Source organism: Lytechinus variegatus, chromosome 18, assembly GCF_018143015.1.
Source record: "Lytechinus variegatus isolate NC3 chromosome 18, Lvar_3.0, whole genome shotgun sequence".
NCBI classification, from domain to species: Eukaryota; Metazoa; Echinodermata; class Echinoidea; order Temnopleuroida; family Toxopneustidae; genus Lytechinus; species Lytechinus variegatus.
This window is the reverse complement of record NC_054757.1, coordinates 21,183,338-21,199,861: the sequence shown is the minus strand read 5'-3', so window position 1 is coordinate 21,199,861 and position 16,524 is coordinate 21,183,338. Positions and strand designations below refer to the sequence as shown.

The 16,524-nt window shown below is 38.0% G+C and overlaps 2 protein-coding genes across 2 annotated transcripts; both read right to left on the bottom strand.

The window, feature by feature from the left end:
• Positions 1–231: 231 nt before the first annotated feature.
• Positions 232–6,841, bottom strand: LOC121431881. Its single transcript, XM_041629657.1, has 4 exons — positions 6,496–6,841; positions 2,097–2,234; positions 1,750–1,847; positions 232–988 (listed from the first exon to the last, which is right to left on the bottom strand). The coding sequence occupies exons 1-4, from the start codon at positions 6,662–6,664 to the stop codon at positions 677–679; spliced, it is 717 nt and encodes a 238-aa protein (XP_041485591.1). The 5' UTR covers positions 6,665–6,841; the 3' UTR covers positions 232–676.
• Positions 6,842–9,037: 2,196 nt separating this feature from the next.
• On the bottom strand, positions 9,038–14,796 carry LOC121431880. Its single transcript, XM_041629656.1, has 4 exons — positions 14,344–14,796; positions 12,123–12,260; positions 11,372–11,469; positions 9,038–10,837 (listed from the first exon to the last, which is right to left on the bottom strand). Exons 1-4 carry the CDS (start codon positions 14,510–14,512, stop codon positions 10,526–10,528), a joined length of 717 nt encoding a protein of 238 aa, XP_041485590.1. The 5' UTR covers positions 14,513–14,796; the 3' UTR covers positions 9,038–10,525.
• Between the last annotated feature and the right edge of the window lie 1,728 nt (positions 14,797–16,524).

Here is a 16,524-nt window from a genome sequence, read left to right as displayed (position 1 = left end):
TATTGTGACGTCACGCGCATGGCGAAAAATATGCGCAGATAGGAATGCGCACAAACATACTGGGGATTGTCCCAGAACATGATAGCGACTCCAGAATATATCTGTGGGGGGGGGGGGTGATGACATTAAGGTGTCTGTGTCATGATATACTATAAGTTGTACTTAGATCCACTAACCTATGGTTTCTTATCAATAGTGTTTTGAAAATAATTTTCCCTTTTCTTTCCTCTAAAAATGTTTTTCTGAAATTGAATACTTCAAAAATCATCTGGGTTGACCGTGACCATGCCCCACCCCTCTTGGCGCTTGACTCATCTGGGAAAAAAATTGCTACAATATTTATTATACCAATAAAAACATTCATAAAGTATTGAAATATCAAATATATTTTGTTTTACAAGATGATTATGAAAAATCAAATAAGAACCAACAATCTCAAATTCACATGATGATTGTTGAAGATAAAGGCCAAACACTTTCAGAAATTTGGTTAACCAATGCCAAAAGTTGGTTAAAACATGAACCGACCAACTGTTGGTAAAATATATCCTCAATCACTTTGCATTGGATTTCTTTTTAACCAACGTTTGGTATTTACCAATAGGTTAATATTATTTTTTTAAAATCAACTTAGAGGCTGGTTAAAACAGTGTTAAAGTGAGAGGTTCATTTTATTTCAGGTTTTGACTGGGTCGCAGATGTAACAGATACTGTAGGCACCAACGTTGCTGAACGGGACCCCTCCCGCAGTTAGTTTCTCCCGAAGGGTGGGCAGGAGCTGCAGAACAGACTCCCGGGATGCCCCCGGAAGTATTTCATAGCGGAGAACATAGTTGAGCGGAGTGTGTCCGGGTCGACGTCGCTTGTAGAAGCCGACGTCGCCGCCAACGATGCCGGCAGGGAATGTGTCACGAATGATATTAGCTCCTGTCTTTGTCTTCCAGTCCGCCTCAAAAGCGCTGTAACTTGCCTCATCGATGTCAGAATCCTATCAGAAAAAAATGAAGGTAACTTATAGATTATGACTTAACGAAACAGAAACATGAATAAACAATAAGTATCAATTAATTGCCTGTTTAATGAGACACATTATATTCTAGATGATTAGGGATGATAAGGGCCTTCACAGCGCTGTCTCGTTTCAAGTTCAAGTCAATCATACAAAAAGTATATATTGCTCAAGATTACTTCGCACTCCTTTAGTAAAAGCTGGGTAATATAAACATGCTGATCGTGATTGCAAAAACCTACCGAAGATATACAAATCTTAAATCCAAATTATCAACACTAACAGAAAAAGATCAGCTTGCATTGTAAGTTAAGTTACAGCTTTTTACAAATATAGTCTTTAAGAAATCCAGTGGTGAATGGCCAGAACAGTTCACTTAAGTTTTGCGCTTCGCGCACGCATTACGTATCATTATCATGCTTAATTGCCATGAAAGTTCTTTAACTGATAAAGTTTACAGCTAACGCTTCGCGCTGAATTTATTTATAAATGAAATACTTACTCAACTTTGCAAAAATAATGCTTAAAGTGTTTATTATTCAACCATATGGTGTCAATCCCTAACTCCCTTTAATCCGGTTTTGAGTTCTTCGAGCAGCCCGCCGACCGGGGATAGGGGCTAGTTTTCCTGCCCTCCTAGCTTTTTAGCTCTTTGCGCAAACGATCGGAGAAATTTGAATAGTTTTCCGGCTCCCTATAGGCCAATGCTGGATCCCCCATGAAAACTGACAAAAACCCACCTTATAAGTGACTAGAAGATAGTAAGAATTTTGTTCATCTTTAGCCCGGGTCGTACACATTGGCTGTCCAGCTGAAGTCGCTAATTCCGCGTAACCACCTGTAATCATTTTCAATGTGAACGTGCTGATAAGTTATTAGTAGTCATAAACTAAATACAACCTATACAATCTATCTATCAATCAAGCTATCTATCTATCTATCTATATATCTAATTTATTTCTTTTCCATTATTCTTTTTTTTTGGGGGGGGGGGTGGCGGTAGTGACTCTGAGAGGTATAGAGGGGACAGAGATTAGGATGAGGGGGGGGGTATGAGGAGGGTGAGGAGGGGGGAGATCTCCAATACCTGGGTAACAAACTCGTAGCTCAGGTCCTCCGAGACCTTCTGTGCTGACCTTGATAAAGTCTGCTGGGGGTCGCCCTCCTTGAAACACATGGAAGTCTCCGTTGCTGAAACCGACATAGTTCACGTACTTGTACAAACCTAGAATCAATGAATGAATATGATTAAGGTGATAAGACTAATGCACAAGCACTGACGTACAGAATGATGGAGGGGGGTCATGGCCCTCAAAAGTTTCACGACTGAGAAAAAAGGGAGGAAAGTAAAAAAAAAAAAAAAATGGATGGGATGAAATGCTTTCAGAATATTTTGTTAAATCATATACAAATATCATATTTTTGTACGATAAAGGTCAAATTTTTAGCTCGCTCACTCCGCAAGCTCGGATTTTTAAAAGATTTTTTTTACTCGATTCGCCATATCTGGCCCCTTCATTTTTTAAATACATTTTTGCTTATTTTTGCTCATTTCACAACTGTGTATAAGCCCAAATTGGATTGTTTTTGGAGGGAGGGGGCGGGGGGGGGGGGGTAATCACTCTGCCAAAATCTTGATTCTCGTCAACAAAATCGGTTGATCATGAAGGTATAGCGAGTACATTTGCCTCCTCAAAAATTTGACAGTGTATCAGAGTAAAGAGAGTATGGTCATGTTTATGAGACGTCATTTTTGGCCAAAAAGGTTTAATTACCGGGGTGGTGATCACTGAACTATGTGTGGTGGGAATGGGGAAGGGGGGGCATAATAGAATGCGATAAGCTCCACCTTATTCAGACCATCATGGGTTCTACAAGGTGTAATTTATTTTCTCATAAAATTGAGAATAATTTTACACCTTATAAAGATAGGTCCCCTTCCTGTGACCTTTTTCTTGTCTAAAAATTTGCTAGTCAAAACAAAACGGATCCATTTTCTGTACAACGACCCCGCCTTTATTATTAATTGCTTGCTTGCTTTCCTTGACCCATTGTCTAATTTCATAACAATCAACTTCACACCGGGATGTATGGACAAGGATTTATATTTCCGGTGATTTTTTCCTTGACAATGAATTTTTATAGCCCTTATAAGTATAAATAGCATATCGGCGTGCCCTACACAGTAAAAAAAAAAAAAATGTTCAACGCTGTTTACTATATGAACCTTACAGTAATTGTTTAAACAGTTTAAACAACTGTTTAAATCTTCAGTAACAAAGTTTAATTTTCAATAAATTAAACATGATTGTTAATACGGTTAAACAAATAGTAAGCTTCATATTAAACAGCGTTGTATAAAATCTTAAACAGCGTTTTACTGTGTACACTATCTCATAATGATAATCGAACGTTTATATAGTGGGGATGTCGTGGTCTACTCTCTAAAATATTAAGTGCTGATTTAGCTGCAGCATCTAATGTCCTTGTATAGTGACTGCACTTTGAGTGCTGATTTAGTCATTCAAATTTGAACTAGAAAATCCGCACTCAAAGTGCAGTCACGATACAAGGACAGAGTGCTAAATTAGCACTTCATTTTTTCATAGAAGTGTAGTGGTTACGACTTTCATCTTTCGGTTAGAGGGACGTTTAGGTTCCTATCCCGGCCATGGCGTGTTTTCCTTCAGCAAGAAATTCACCCACATTTTGCTGCACTCTACCCAGTATAGGATTTATTCCTTGACGCTTAAGCCGAAATTGCGGGGGAATATAATGATAACCCAGTATTAAGCTCAGTATATGTACATAGTATATAAATGGACATATTAGAAGACAGAAGGTCTCGTTTTCAAAGTCTCCGGTGTGACTATAAGTATAGGTTGGGGATCGAACCAACGACCTTCCGTTCATGAGGCATGCGCTCTATACCACTGTACCACCGTATGCGATCACATGTCAGTGTAATGATAATGATGAATACAACAGCACCAATTGAAAGGAAAGGCATGAACCGGGGAGAGAGGGAGAGAGAGAGAGAGAGGGGGGGTGCCAAGTTGGGCACGTATAGGCCTACTCGTACATAGACTTTAAAATGGACCCTAAATAAGCATAAACATCTCAGAGTATCCTAAACAAGAATTGTATGATGTTGTCCCACCCTGAATTCCTTGCATATTCATAGGCGAAATAAATAGTGGCTGCACCAGGATGTTGTGTGTGTGTGTGGGGGGGGGGGTAGGGGGGGGGAAGTGTAAGGAGAAAGAAATGTTTTGTTTTAGGGTAAGACGGATATATCTTTATTTTTTCCAAATTTTCTTGGGGGGGGGGGGCAACTGTTATAACTGCATAGGGGAGAAATGCCCCAGGTCCTACCCCAACCGCATCTTTATACGATTCAAGTTATTGAAAGTCGGCCTTTGGAGAATTTGGATGCCCACTTCGTTAGCCCCGCATGTTTAAGGTCGTGAAAGGAAAGTTTTCATGCATGTGCTCTTATACGGGGGCGTCGTGGTCTAGTGGTAATGACTCTCGTCTTTCAATCTGAAGGACGTGGGTTCCGAGCCAAGGTGTTTTTACTTTCAGCACGAAATTCATTTGTGCTGCACTGGTGATGTAAATGGTTACCGGCAAGAATAAGTAATTCCTCAATTGCGCTATACAAATCCTACATCATATGCCAGAATGGCGTCCACCTTGAAGTGCAACCCACCCCCTCAGAATGAACCTATCTAGTAGTACCTAAATACCTATATAGGAACAGTTTCTATATGAGGCGTATGGGCTTATAACCCTCGACAAAACCAAGTGTTTTCCGTTTCAATTAATTGCAAGTACCACTAATCAATTTTTAATTGTAATGACGCTTAGTGCAGTATCAAGTGTGTCAAAGGCTGTTTTTTTAGCTCCATCTATCAACTAAACCAACAGATAAATCTACGAACCCCCTTCTTGATGTTAAACATAATACAAACCTGCAAATACACACAGTCAAGATAATGTATCAATACGTTCGATAAGGTATACATTAATGCACTGTGGATTCAGGGGGGTGGGTACAGCCGGCCCGACGGTACCCTCCCCAGAGAGCCATAATCAAAATCTGTTATGTAATTATACCGTTTTTAATCCCAGTGTGCCCCCCCCCCCCCGCTTTGAAAGTGAGGCCCTTTTTTGCTTGTCAGATTCATCAGAAATTGTGCACCCCCATTGGAAAATCCTGGATCCGCCCCTGCACGAATGTTTGAAGAGAGTGTCAGTGTACCATTTCATAACACTACCAAATTCGCATCAGCCAATCAAATAGAAGGATTTCAGTAGCTTTGAACTGTTCTGTAATTGATTTTGTAAATTTAAGTTTCATGAAACAGGCCACAAGGGGCCACAAGTCTCAGACACTCCGCTTAAACCATTTTCCCCTCATAGGCCTATATTTTAGCCTTTATTATATTTTTTTCTTTCATGTGCACATCGCTAAGTACGAGGCAAAAATGAGGTAACATGTCAAAGGAATAGATACCATATACTAGTAGCTAAATAAAATTGTGTTTTTATTACATTAACCATCATACAACCCATACAAGGCCCCTGCATATGGGAACGTTTTCAATACAAAACTGAGGACAAATTGGGCCCGAGATATTTTAAAGTTCCCCCCAAGACAGAGTTTCACTACAAAATGAAGGGCATTTTGGTTATATTTTCAAATTTTTACACATCTTTCACAATATCTGGGGGTGCACCCCGCTTCCCAGGTCCATATGGACCCATATGCAGTCAGCCATCTTGTGGCCCGAACTATATTCATCATTATAGTTCCTTGATTTTACTCAGGTTCAGTTTCTGATCATGAGCTATAATGTAATCATATTTATGTACCAAATAGGCATAAAAAATAATAATTTCCCCGTATTTCCATGGCAAAATAAAAAAAAATACCTTAAGAGACAAAGACATAATTTTATTTCAGTTACGATTCCAAGCATTCTACTTTGATACATGTACGTAAAGATTGAAAAGACATTATATCATACACTTTAATACATACACGTATATGTTAGTTTATTCTATCGGAAATGAATTGAATTTGAAAAGTAAAAATACACAACGATGTAAATGGTTGTATTTCTGATTGTTTCATTAAAGGTAATTCCATGAAACCTATAATAATAGCACGTGGCAACGATCATTGGGGTTTTCTAAAAGGCCTATATCCATCATTCCATTATCATTATTATATAGGATATTTTTATGATTATGCCTTCGAACTGATGATACTTCGGAGTGGGGACCTCCATGCGCAGACACCGTAAACACACGTGCAAAAACAACTAGTATCATGAGTATCTTCAATATTCCGATTCTGCTTATCATCCGCTTAGCATATATATCATAAAAATGTGCGCTTAGAAACAGCAGTATATTAGAAGTGTTATAATTTGTATCGGTTTCAACGGACTATATGTCCGTCTGACGGGAGCACTCACCGTTCGATTGGTCGAGGTTCTTGTGGAGCTGACCTAGGACGAAACTCGGTAGTTTCTTCACATGTTCGAAAATATACTTCATGCCATCTTCATATGAAGCTTGCTTGAGAGGTTTAGCAACCTTCTCAAAGAAATTGAAAAGAGTGTGTAGGTCCTCGTTGCCCGCCATTTTCTGCGACTTGTGCGTACAGCTTTGAAGTGCCTCTTCGATAAAGAATCTATTGAGATTTGAGTATGAAGGTCTACGTGCTCCAACAAGGAATATCTTCGCATTCTATTTGTCTTGAGCTTATGATGTCATTCCAATGTTTACTCATGTCCAGTGGCGTAACAGGCGGGGGGGGGGCAGGGGCAAGCTGCCCCCCCCCCCCCGCAGATCTCATCGTGAAAATTAAAAAAAAAAACGGAAAAGAGAAAAGGGAGAAAAAAGAAAGGGAAAGGAAGAAAATGAAAGCGGAGGAAGGGGAAAGTGAAAACAAAACGAAGACAATTAAAGGAAAAACGGAAGGAAAACGGGTAAATGAAGGAAAGGTGAAGAACAAGTGAGAAAGAACAAATCATCCCAAAATACTGATACATTAGCATGGTTAGTAAGAAAAAGAAATAAATTAAAAGATGACAGAAAGGCAAACAACAGCGGGAAATGAAAAAATTGGAAAACGAAGAAAAGCGACAATATTAAGATAGCGACCGGGCTGCCAAGGATTGAAAATAAGGAACAGGAAGAAAGATGTGCCTCCTCTTTCTTTTCTTTTTTTTTTAGAGCGAAGCATAGAGCCTCGTCCTAATGCTCGCGCTCAATCATAAAAAATCATGCTCACAGTGGCGTCCAGACAAAAAGAGAGAAGGGTGAAATAGGATATTATTTTCTGAATGTAAGGTCAAAATCTATATAAAAAAAATGAATTTTTGTAATAAACATGTCGAAATTTTTGCTCGCTCGCAACTCATATATGACTCCCTCAAAATGTTTGCCTCATTACGCCATTGCCTGTTCATGCCATGATATGTCCGGAAAATTGTTAGCTCTTGCCCCCCCCCCCTGGCGATCGACCCCTGTTACGCCCCTGCTCATATCCTTATAATTTCTATATATTTTGCGACAGAGAATGAGAAGACAAAAAATCTACAAATTTATCTCAAATAATAATAATAATAACGATCCACACCGTATCTGTATATACCTTACGAGATTGGGCACTTAAAGGTAGGCCTATTGTTTAACTTTGTGAGCAGCTGATTTAAAAAAATCTCAAACCAAAATGAAACATGTGTACAAGTTCATAACTAATAAACCCTGAAAACAACCATTATTGAGAATGAAAAGCTAAAACTACAAGGCAAACCCCGATTTTGTAAATTGGCATCTTATAGACACCTAAATAGTACACATAAGTGTATGGGATGAAATTAAGATGGTGTTTCCGGTCACTTTATATTTCAATTTTTGAAGCACTGAATAATTATTTTCGAACGCAATTTTTTCTGGGCTTCATTTTTGTAACATATCACAGACACAGGTGACAAGTGTGACCTTCTAGCTAAGATTTTTTTTAAAGTCAAACCAATGTTAACCAATCACTTTAAAGGGGTACTCCGGATTGAAATCTAAATAAATAGAGTAATATTCACAGAGCAAAATGCTAAAAATTCCATCATAATCTGATCACAAATAGCGAAGTTATTGAATTTTAAAGTTTATGAATATATTAAGAAAACGGTCATAATACACGTCGTCATGAATATTCATGTAGGTAGGCTGATAATCCTACACCCCCACTTTACAATCATTGCATTTTTTTCATACACGTGTGAATGATATATCTCCCTTTTGAGTTACAACAATGAATACCCAGTGCACTAAATCAGATGCCAATCTATTTTTCTTTTAGTTCTTGGAGGAAATTTTTGAATAAACCAAATTTCATATAATAACATGCAAAAGTACAAGTGGGGATATGACATCATCAGTTTGTCATTGAATATTCATGAAGGCATGCCTAAAACTGTTTCGGCGGAATAATGCAATATCTTTAAAATGCCATAACTTTGTTATTCTTTGTTCAATTCTGATCAGAGTATACAGTGTTTTGTATCATTTTTCTGTATCTGTTCAAATCACATTATTTTCAGCCTGGAGTATCCCTTTGATTATTATAGACCTTCATGTATTCTTGCCATGTCCACCAGAATCCTACTAGTGTGTGTGTTTTTAACAGAATCTATTCTATTTATTTTAGTTTTTCGTTTGCTTGTTTGTTTGGGTTTTTGGGGGCGGGGGGGGGGGAGTTAGAGTATTTTCAAAATGAATCTATTTATACATTCGGATATGTATTCTGTCAAAACATGAATAATGTCTATGATTTACTAATTTTCAGCCTTTTCAAGTAGGCTATATGAATAATCATGAGATCATAAAAAAGTATTGCTGACAATCTTTTCCGCGAAAAAAAGTATATTCATCGTTAAGGTTTATAACAATACAATAGGAACGTTGATTTAAGAGTGAGCAAAGCACAAGCTATGCCATTTTTTTTACTATACGATACATACATGACTATCACCTTTATTCACAGTATCAATCTAAATGGAGTATACATTGAGAATAAGTCCAGGTTACTCGTTTTTTTAGAACAAAGTACATTAGTTACATTACTTAAGCAGAACAGGATAGCGACTCCAAGGTATAGGGAGGGGAAGAGGAGAAGGGGGGGGGATAACGACATTAAGGTGTCCGTGTCATGAAAAATAAGTAGTTTTCGCATTTACTACGGGGAAACTCTCTACAACGCACAGATTCCTTTGAAAATGCAATTAAACTCACAGTGGAGAGATGAGAGGCTTTTGTCGAAAGTCAGGTGGACTCGGACAGCAGATCATACAATTGCAAATATGTCGTTGTCCAGAGTCAAGAGATTCCGATGCTGTTCAGGTCCGCCAACTTTCGGCAAAAGCCTCTCAGCTCTCCATCGTGATTTGGTTTGCATTTTAAAAGGGATTGGTGTGTTGTAGAGAGTGTCTCCGTTGAAAATGCGAAAAGTCTGGATATTGTTTTATCTGTAACCAGACTCCAGAGCCCTATGCTAATGAGCAAAAAGCAAGATTTATTCTAACCTTGTCGTGGTGAATTCACCTTCCTACAAAATCTCTTGAATTGTGAGACTTTCTTTCTCAAAGAGTTTAACCACTTTAACCTCAAGTGAAATATGTTTTGTGGCATGTTTTAGATCAAAAGTTTCACCTAAATCACAAATTTTTTGAATAAAGTCAAACACGACAAAATGATTCTTTTCCTTTACAATGATACAAAAAAATGAAATTTTCATATTTTTACAGCAGCAATGACCAGATTAAAAGAGGTGTTTTGGTCATGGATATCCCTGGGATAAATGAAGCAACTTTTAAAGGGCTCTCCGAGTGGCTGCTAGTTCCATTGCTGTATACGGTTTCTTCTCATTAGTACTTGTTCTCATTTTCCATTTTCTTTCCTTAAATTCTTTTTTTCTTAAATTGAATCCTTAAAAAATATTAGGGTTCCCAGGGCGCTTGACAGGCCCTATGAACGTTTTTTTCCACTGGGGGTGCTGATGTGAATTTGAAAAGCAAAAAAAAAAAAAAAAAAAGGTTTAATCACAAAATGAGGGTCCCAGGGTTATGGCCTTTGATTCATCTGGAACACATTACAAAATTGATTGCTACAAAAATTATTACAACAACAAACAACATTTTAAAAAGTACTGAAATATCAAATATTTGCTACAAGGTAGAAGATCAGATAAGTACCAACAATCTCAAATTCGTATGATGATTGTTGAAGATAAAGGCCAAGCTCTTTCAGAAATTTGGTTAACCAATGCCCAAAGTTGGTTAAAACATGAACCGACCAACTGTTGTTTAAAAAATATCCCCATTCACTTTGCATGGAATTTCTTTTTAACCAACATTTGGTATTTACCAATAAGTTAATATTTGAATAAACTAAGAGGCTAGTTAAAAATCTATGAGGGTGTCGGGATTTATTGATTTCTAATCAGGCTTTGACTGGGTCGCAGATGTAACAGATACTGTAGGCACCAACGTTGCTGAACGGGACCCCTCCCGCAGTTAGTTTCTCCCGAAGGGTGGGCAGGAACTGGAGAACAGACTCCCGGGATGCCCCCGGAAGTATTTCATAGCGGAGAACATAGATGAACGGAGTGATTCCGGGTCGACGTCTCTTGTAAAAGCCGACGTCGCCGCCAACGATGGCGGCAGGGAATGCGTCACGGATGATATCCGCTCCGGTCTTTGTCTTCCAGTCCGCCTCAAAAGCGCTGTAACTTGCCTCATCGATGTCAGAATCCTATCAGAATAATACAACGGTAAATTTCTGGTAATACGGAAACAAAAATAAAAGAAATAATAATTATTAACTTGCTTATTTAATGAGATGGATATCATATTCAAGATAATTACATGGCGCTTAAAATGATTTTCAAGTCGATATACGCATCATGTTTATCAATGTCTACGAATAGCCTGTTGTAAGCCCGTTGGTCAGTATATTTGACTAATATTCTAGATCGCGCTTCGCACTTGCATTATTGTTTACTGGATTTTGTGTCGTATTCATACTTAAATAAAAGCGCTTTGAATTATTTAAAAAACTCGCGCTTCGCGCTTATTTAGGCCGAATGAAATACCCTGTCTTATTTGTAAAAAAATAAAGATTAAAAGTATGCCTACTTAACTTTATACATAGTCGTAATGTCTACGGTCTACCCCCACCCAACCTGGCTTTTTAGCTCTTTGCGCAAACGATCGGAGAAATTGGAATAGTTTCCCGGCTCCCTATAGGCCAATCCTGGTCCGGCCTGACAGTTACAAATAGACCCACCTTGAAATTGACGAGAAGATAGTAAGAATTTTGTTCATCTTTAGCCCGGGTCGTACACATTGGCTGTTCAGCCGAAGTCGCTAATTCCGCGTAACCACCTGCATTGTTTAAAAGTGAACATGCTGATTCTTTACATCTCATCGAACAGATACCCATAATAGAACAAAATAAAAATTGAGTACTTATTACAAGTCCTAATCAATATACATTTGATTATCAACAAATTAAATCATGAGAATGTTAGTAACATTACCTATCCGCAAAGATGTGGTGATGTGTACCGGACTATGTCAAAGAATATGCATTCCCTCCCAAGTCAAGAGAATGAATATTACATGCATAGATATTATAATATAATTGAAAATAATATTACAACAGGTCACTAGATGTACTTTATAAAAAAAATATTTCATTTTCATTTTTTAAATTATTATTATCATCATCATCATCATCATCATCATCATCACATCACCATCATCGTCGTCATCATCATCATGATTATTATTATTAGTAGTAGTATTATCAATATTATCATTTTTATTTTCATTTTTATTATTATTAACATCATCATGTTATTATCATTATCATTGTCATTATCATTCTCATTATTATCATAAATATATATTTTTTTTTTTGGGGGGGGGTGGAGAGGGGGTAACTCTGAGAGGGGGATGGGGAACGTAGCGAGAGAGAAAAAAAATTGGAGCAGGGGAAGGGGGTAAAGAGGGGGGGGGGGGGGAAATCCCCATACCTGGGTAACAAACTCGCAGCTCTCTACCTCCTAGACCTTCAGTGCCGACCTTGATCCAGTCTGCCGGGGGTGGTCCTCCTTGAAAGGCGTGGAAGTCTCCGTTGCTGAAACCGACATAGTTCACGTACTTGTACAAACCTAGAATCAATTTGAAGGTGATCTTGAAGCTAATTCAAAGGCCAGTTGCTTTTTGGAGTTGTGTTATGAGACGTCATTAGTCAAAACGTTTAATTACCAAGGGGGTGGGGGTTATTATGTATGCGGGCATGCCAGGATCCGATGACCGGGGTAATAATGTATCTGTAAGGCGCTTAGAGGCATCGTTCCGATGTATTATGCGTTATATAAAAGCGGATTATTATAATTATAATGATAGTATGTTTATATTATTATCCTCCTCCTATTGAGCACTAAGAAAAATGACAGTAGGCCTATGTCTCTTTTAAAGTCTTCGGTGTGGCTATACACATCGGCCAGTAGGGGAACGAACCAACGACCTCCCCGGCCGTTCATGAGTCGAGCACTCTATATTGTGTCACCATCTTCGAGTACATTCCAGTATTATGAAAAAAAATTGCAGTGTTAATATTATGATTAAAAATATGAATTTAGAGGGGGGGGGACATGTCTTTAAGTTGGACATCATATTCGTACATGGACTTTTAAAATGGACCCTAAATCATATATTCCCACCCTTAATAATTTAATATTTTTTGTACTTTATTGTATTTCTTAATTATAATTCAGGGCCTCAAATATAAGCACAGGTTGCTTTTCAGAGGTCCTGGCTCATTCATATGTATTTGTTTACTTTGTAACTTCTTCATTGTTTTATTTTGCCAAATGAATCGAATGGAATTGAATAATGTCTCAATATATTCATGATAGGGTGAAATATAGTGGTGGCGCCGTTCTTTATAATAGGGGAGGGTGCAAGTGGAGGACAAAGAGACATTTTGAGGGCAAGGCGGAGATATACAAATTCTCCATTTCCATTTTTTTTTTGGGGGGGGGCAACTGGTCCAACTGCATGGTGGGGGATGCCCCATATGTCTCCACCCCCCCCCCCCATTTTTAGACAATTCAAGCTGTTGAAAATCGAAGAATTTCGATACTTATTTTGTTAGATCGTGAAAACGACTCTTTCACGTGCTTTAAAATAAGAGCATGGCGTCCATTTCGTAGTCCCCCACCTCCCGGATAAACACACCGAGTAGTACCCTATATAATATATAAGTTACTTACCCTTATAAGCCCGCTTATGAGCTTCTAACCCTCGACTAAACCTATATAGTGTTTCCGTTTTAATTGCAGGTACCGCTAATTAATTATGTTCAGATAATGACACTTCATGTATTACAAACATGACATAGGCTGGTTTTAGGCCATCTATCAAAATAAACAAGTCGAATAACTCCACGAATACACTTCTTGATGTTAACATAGGGCAAACTTGGAAATATCCACAGAGATAATTAAGGAATAAACCGTTAAATATAGTATGCATGGATGTTTGAAGAGATTGAGTATCAAGGACCCATTAAATAACATCAGCAAAAGCACAATATTTCTATAAAAAGTTTACTATATCAGCCAATCAAATAGATTGATTTCAGTAACAAGTTTTATGAAACAGGCCCCAGGGTCTTACAATGAGCTACGATTTATCCGATCAACCTCAATTCTATATGGAAATCTATCGTTGTCATAATTATCTACACTAAATTGAACAATGTCCTTTATAAACAAAGAGAAGCACGCTGAATTTTCAAGTAAACAATAAATGCATGAATATACATCGTAGTTAGAAAATATTTTGAATGCATAATAGACGTTGACGCTGCTGGCTTTACATAGCTGTGGCTTATTTGAACAATTCTTCTTATTTTAGCAACTCTTTGTAAGACGGCCCCCAGGTATCAGGTAATATGTTAAAGGAACCTTGATACCATAATACTTTAATGGCCGAGTCCTACAAACTGATTATACACCGGGGATTATAATATTTACCCCACATCAGTCATGCGCACGCGGAACAGACGCACAAGAAAATAATACATGCATAGAGTTATATAAACCTAAACGTATTTAGTACGTATTTAACTCTATGAATAAGCGACAGAAGTATCGTTAACGTTTAGCATAATTATGGATTCAGTTATAGTCATAAAGGAAAATAGTGCGCTTAGAAAAGACAGTATTATCTGACGAGAGCACTCACCGTTCGCTTGGTCTAGGTTCTTGTGGACCTGACCTAGGACGAAACTCGGCTGTCTCCTCACATATTCGTAAATATGCTTCATGCCATCTTCATAGGAAGCTTGCTCAGGAGGATTAGGAATCTTCTCAAAGAAATTGAAAACAATGTGTAGGTCCTCGTTGCCCGCCATTTTCTGCTACTTGTACAGCACTTGGATTAGGTGATTGACTTGTATATAAACATAACCCATCAGACAAGCAGACAGTTTTGAGTACGGTATACGGCAGAGCAGAACGCAAACGCGCCCATATACAATACTTACTCCAAAGGGTGATTGAAATTGATATATTCCGCAGAGCTCTAATTCATGGATTTGTACACAACAAAGACGGCTATTGTCATGAATAAATTTCTGACGAACACATGGATGCGCTTGCGTGGTCACTTAAAGTCCCGTCCCTTATTAAAGTCAGTTTATATTTGGGGCCAGAGAGGGAATTGTTTTTTCTTGAAATGCTGTATACATCGGCCACTCCAGGCTGCGAGTTTGGCGCGTATAGTCCACGTAGCAATAATATTGAATCATATTGGGGTCATATCTGTGTAAGTTAGGAAAAAATTTATCTCCCCAAATAAAGGCTTCTTGAAAAAGCCGTGATCGACATTCACATCTAAGGTTAAATACCTCACCAAGTGTGACTTAATTAGGTTGCTGATCATTTGGTTATGCAGATCAAAAGGCGACATTCATGCATGCCCCTGCAACTTGCAATGGAATAGATGCTGATCGAAGCACCCCAATATTTTCAGGGGGTGTTGCGTATGTTATTTACCTTACCATAGATAGCAGCACCCCTGGAAATTAGGTTGACAAGTAAAAAACAAACACAAAAAACGACCCCCCCCCACAAAAAAAAAGTCATTGCTCTCAAAGGATCCGTCATTCGAAAGCATTAAATTTCTTGTGATTGTTAAAGAAGACAACCCTATGAACAAAAACTGGCCCACGGACCCCGGCCCATCAGCACCAATATCAAAATATCGTTCCTAAGGCCCTGTCATTGGGGTGCAAATTTAAGTACATGCATGCAGATAGAGTTACCTATGTTAAAGGACAAGTCCACCCCAACAAAAACTTGATTTGAATAAAAAGAGAAAAAATCAACAAGCATACCACTGAAAATTTCATCAAAATCGGATGTAAAATAAGAAAGTTATGACATTTCAAAGTTTCGCTTATTTTTAGCAAAATAGTTATATGAACGAGCCAGTTACATCCAAATGAGAGAGTCGATGATGTCACTCACTCACTATTTCTTTTGTTTTTTATTGTTTGAAATATGAAATATTTTGATTTTCTCGTCATTGTCATGTGAAACGAAGTTTCATTCCTCCCTGAACACGTGGAATTCCATTATTTTAACATTTTGTGCTTCAGGCAAGGAGGTCCTAATCGTCAAATTCGTAAAAATTGAAATATTGTATAATCAAACAATAAAAAACAAAAGAATTAGTGAGTGAGTGACATCATCGACTCTCTCATTTGGATGTAACTGGCTCGTTCATATAACTATTTTGCTAAAAATAAGCGAAACTTTGAAATGTCATAACTTTCTTATTTTACATCCGATTTTGATAAAATTTTCAGCATTGTGCTTGTCTGATTTTTCTTTATTGATTCAAATCAACATTTTTCTGAGGTGGACTTGACCTTTAAGGGAATTCACTGGTTTGCTCATTAGGATAAATGATTATGGTGTTGAAATCGATTTAGCTATGATCAATTAGGGTTGAAAATCAAGGAAAGCCTAAGTTTTCTAGGATAATACACTTTGGAAAATGAATAATGTGCCCCAAACCGTTAATCACTCGGTGACAGGTATAATAACTGATATCAGGTCATCATTTTGCTTACCAGACATAGTTGATAATCAGTGGCGGCACCAAGGGGTGGAGGGGATGCCCATACTTTGAAAAAGTGTTTTGCCCCCCAATGCTCTCTTTTGGCATTCATTAAAACAATGACTTTCATTACCACTTTCTTTTATGAACCGCACTACCGGTCCGGATCCTGGACCGCGTATATGCACATTGTAAACACTGGTGTTAAAGCCTGTGTATAGCTTTGGTAAAGGGTCAATAATGTGATTGATATATCATCTAATATGACAGTCTTACTGAAGCGTAGAGACCGTTAGATAT